Source organism: Sesamum indicum, linkage group LG16, assembly GCF_000512975.1.
Source record: "Sesamum indicum cultivar Zhongzhi No. 13 linkage group LG16, S_indicum_v1.0, whole genome shotgun sequence".
NCBI lineage: Eukaryota > Viridiplantae > Streptophyta > Magnoliopsida > Lamiales > Pedaliaceae > Sesamum > Sesamum indicum.
In genome coordinates, this window is record NC_026160.1 from 628,476 (window position 1) to 630,375 (window position 1,900).

General features: G+C 36.9%; 1 protein-coding gene across 1 annotated transcript in view; it reads left to right on the forward strand.

Annotated features, from left to right (window-relative positions):
• The window catches only part of LOC105178482 (condensin complex subunit 2), a 6,293-nt gene continuing 4,393 nt past the window's right edge, over window positions 1-1,900 (forward strand). Inside the window, exons 1-3 of the mRNA XM_011101963.2 lie at window positions 1-366; window positions 455-556; window positions 999-1,116. Of these exons, the coding sequence (XP_011100265.1) occupies window positions 121-366; window positions 455-556; window positions 999-1,116 (466 nt within the window). The 5' untranslated portion in view covers window positions 1-120. The remainder of the gene's footprint in view (window positions 367-454; window positions 557-998; window positions 1,117-1,900) is intronic.

Consider the following 1,900-nt stretch of genomic DNA (forward strand, 5'->3'; position numbering starts at 1 on the left):
CCAAAACTCAAACTTTGGAGGGAAACGACTCATTTTCAAAAACCATTTCAAAAGCTGAACCCTTTTTCTCTCAATTTCCCTGCAGACTCTGGAATTTCTGAGCTCTGGTAGCAACCGGAAATGGCTGAAACCCTAAGCCCCAATCCCAAATCTAGGGCTCCATTTTCCCCTACGAAGAGCCCATTCTTCATTGGCTCCAATGACGACAAACTTGAACGCGCTCAGGCGCGTGCGGCACGCGCCGCCGCCATCCGACGTAAGCCTACTGTCCATACCACCTCCGTCACCTCTGAAGTCGACCCATGTCTCGGAAAAGAACAGATTCTTGAGTTGTTTCACAACTGCATCAAACTCGCCAGTGAAAATGTCCGGGTTTAAGTTTCACTTTCTTTTTTTACATTTTCTGACCTCATTTGTTCCCGAATATCTTTAACTTGTGCGTTTCGGATTACAGAAAATTAATCAGAAAAATACATGGGAGCTGAATTTAATAGATCATCTCTGCGAGATTATTAAGGTCGAGGAAGAAAATGACACCGAGACCAACTTTCAGAAGGTATAATTATGTATCTATTTTCGGACAGGATTTCTCTTGTTTTCTACAGTAATGGATATATTAAGTACAAAGAAAGAAAATTCTCTGTTTTTCTTCTTGGAATTGGTCTGTATGTTGCTAATACTTACTGGATTTGGGGGTATTAAATACAGAAGCATTTTGAGAGGCTCAATTTGGTCTGTAATTGGAATTGTAGGTAATAAACTGGAACATTTTGAGAGTCTCACTTTTGTCGGTAACTGGAATTACTGGACCTAATTTTTAGGTTATGAATTTTGAAAACAAGAATAGAGGGAATAGAAGGAAGAAAATTCAGACCTTTAAGCTGGATGGTTGCATGAGCATCTTTCATGATTGTGTTTGTGTTTCTTTTCACTGTCTTTTGGGTATATGTGCATATGTACCGTTTGTATAAAGTTATATGTGATTCACTTGACTGTAGGCAAGTTGTACTCTTGAAGCTGGGGTTAAGATCTATTCCATGAGGGTAGATTCAGTGCATTCTGAGGCATATAAAGTCCTTGGAGGAATTAATCGGGTTGGGCAAGAAGATGAAGAAGGTTTGGTTTGACAGCATCCTTGCTATCTGTTTGTTATTATTTTACTTGTTTTGCCTTTTACTTACAAATTATTTTGGTATATAGTTTCATAAGAACTTAAATGGTGTAAGGAAAACTTAGGTCTGGTGATAAGATTTGCAAATGATCAGGATATACTTTAGCCTGAATTTAGTATTATGCTGTAGTGAGTTGTGTTGCTACACCATCATTCTTTTGTTTCATGTTGTCCTAATCATCAAGAATGCTAGCTTCACTTTTGTTGTTTGTATTAGTACATTTTAGTAATCAATTCATGCTTACCATCACCATATTTACCCCAGTCATGCTTGCCTTCTCATTTGGTACTAACACAACTAATAATATAACATTTGATATTCTTCTTCCTACTATCATCATCGCCATCATCATAATCATTGTTATTATTTGTTGTACATAGAATGCATGAGGTAAGAAGGCTTTCAACTTTCACCAAGACTGTTTCAATTACTAAGCATGTGTTTCAACTTCTTTAGATCTGGCTATGCCTCTGTATTTGATGGTTGAATATTACAGGAAGAAACATGTACTAAGCATGCTTAAAAAATTGAGCTTATCAATTTTGTGAAATGGAAACATGTTGGCTGAATATCATTACTACTAAATCAAACTTTTGTGGCCTTTCACATGAAAGGACTCTATTCCTTGTCATTTAATTGGGTGGGCTGATTGAAGCAAATTATAAGCACAATGGCGAGCAAGACACATTAATATTTTCATTGAAAGTTGATGCTAAAGGAAATCACTT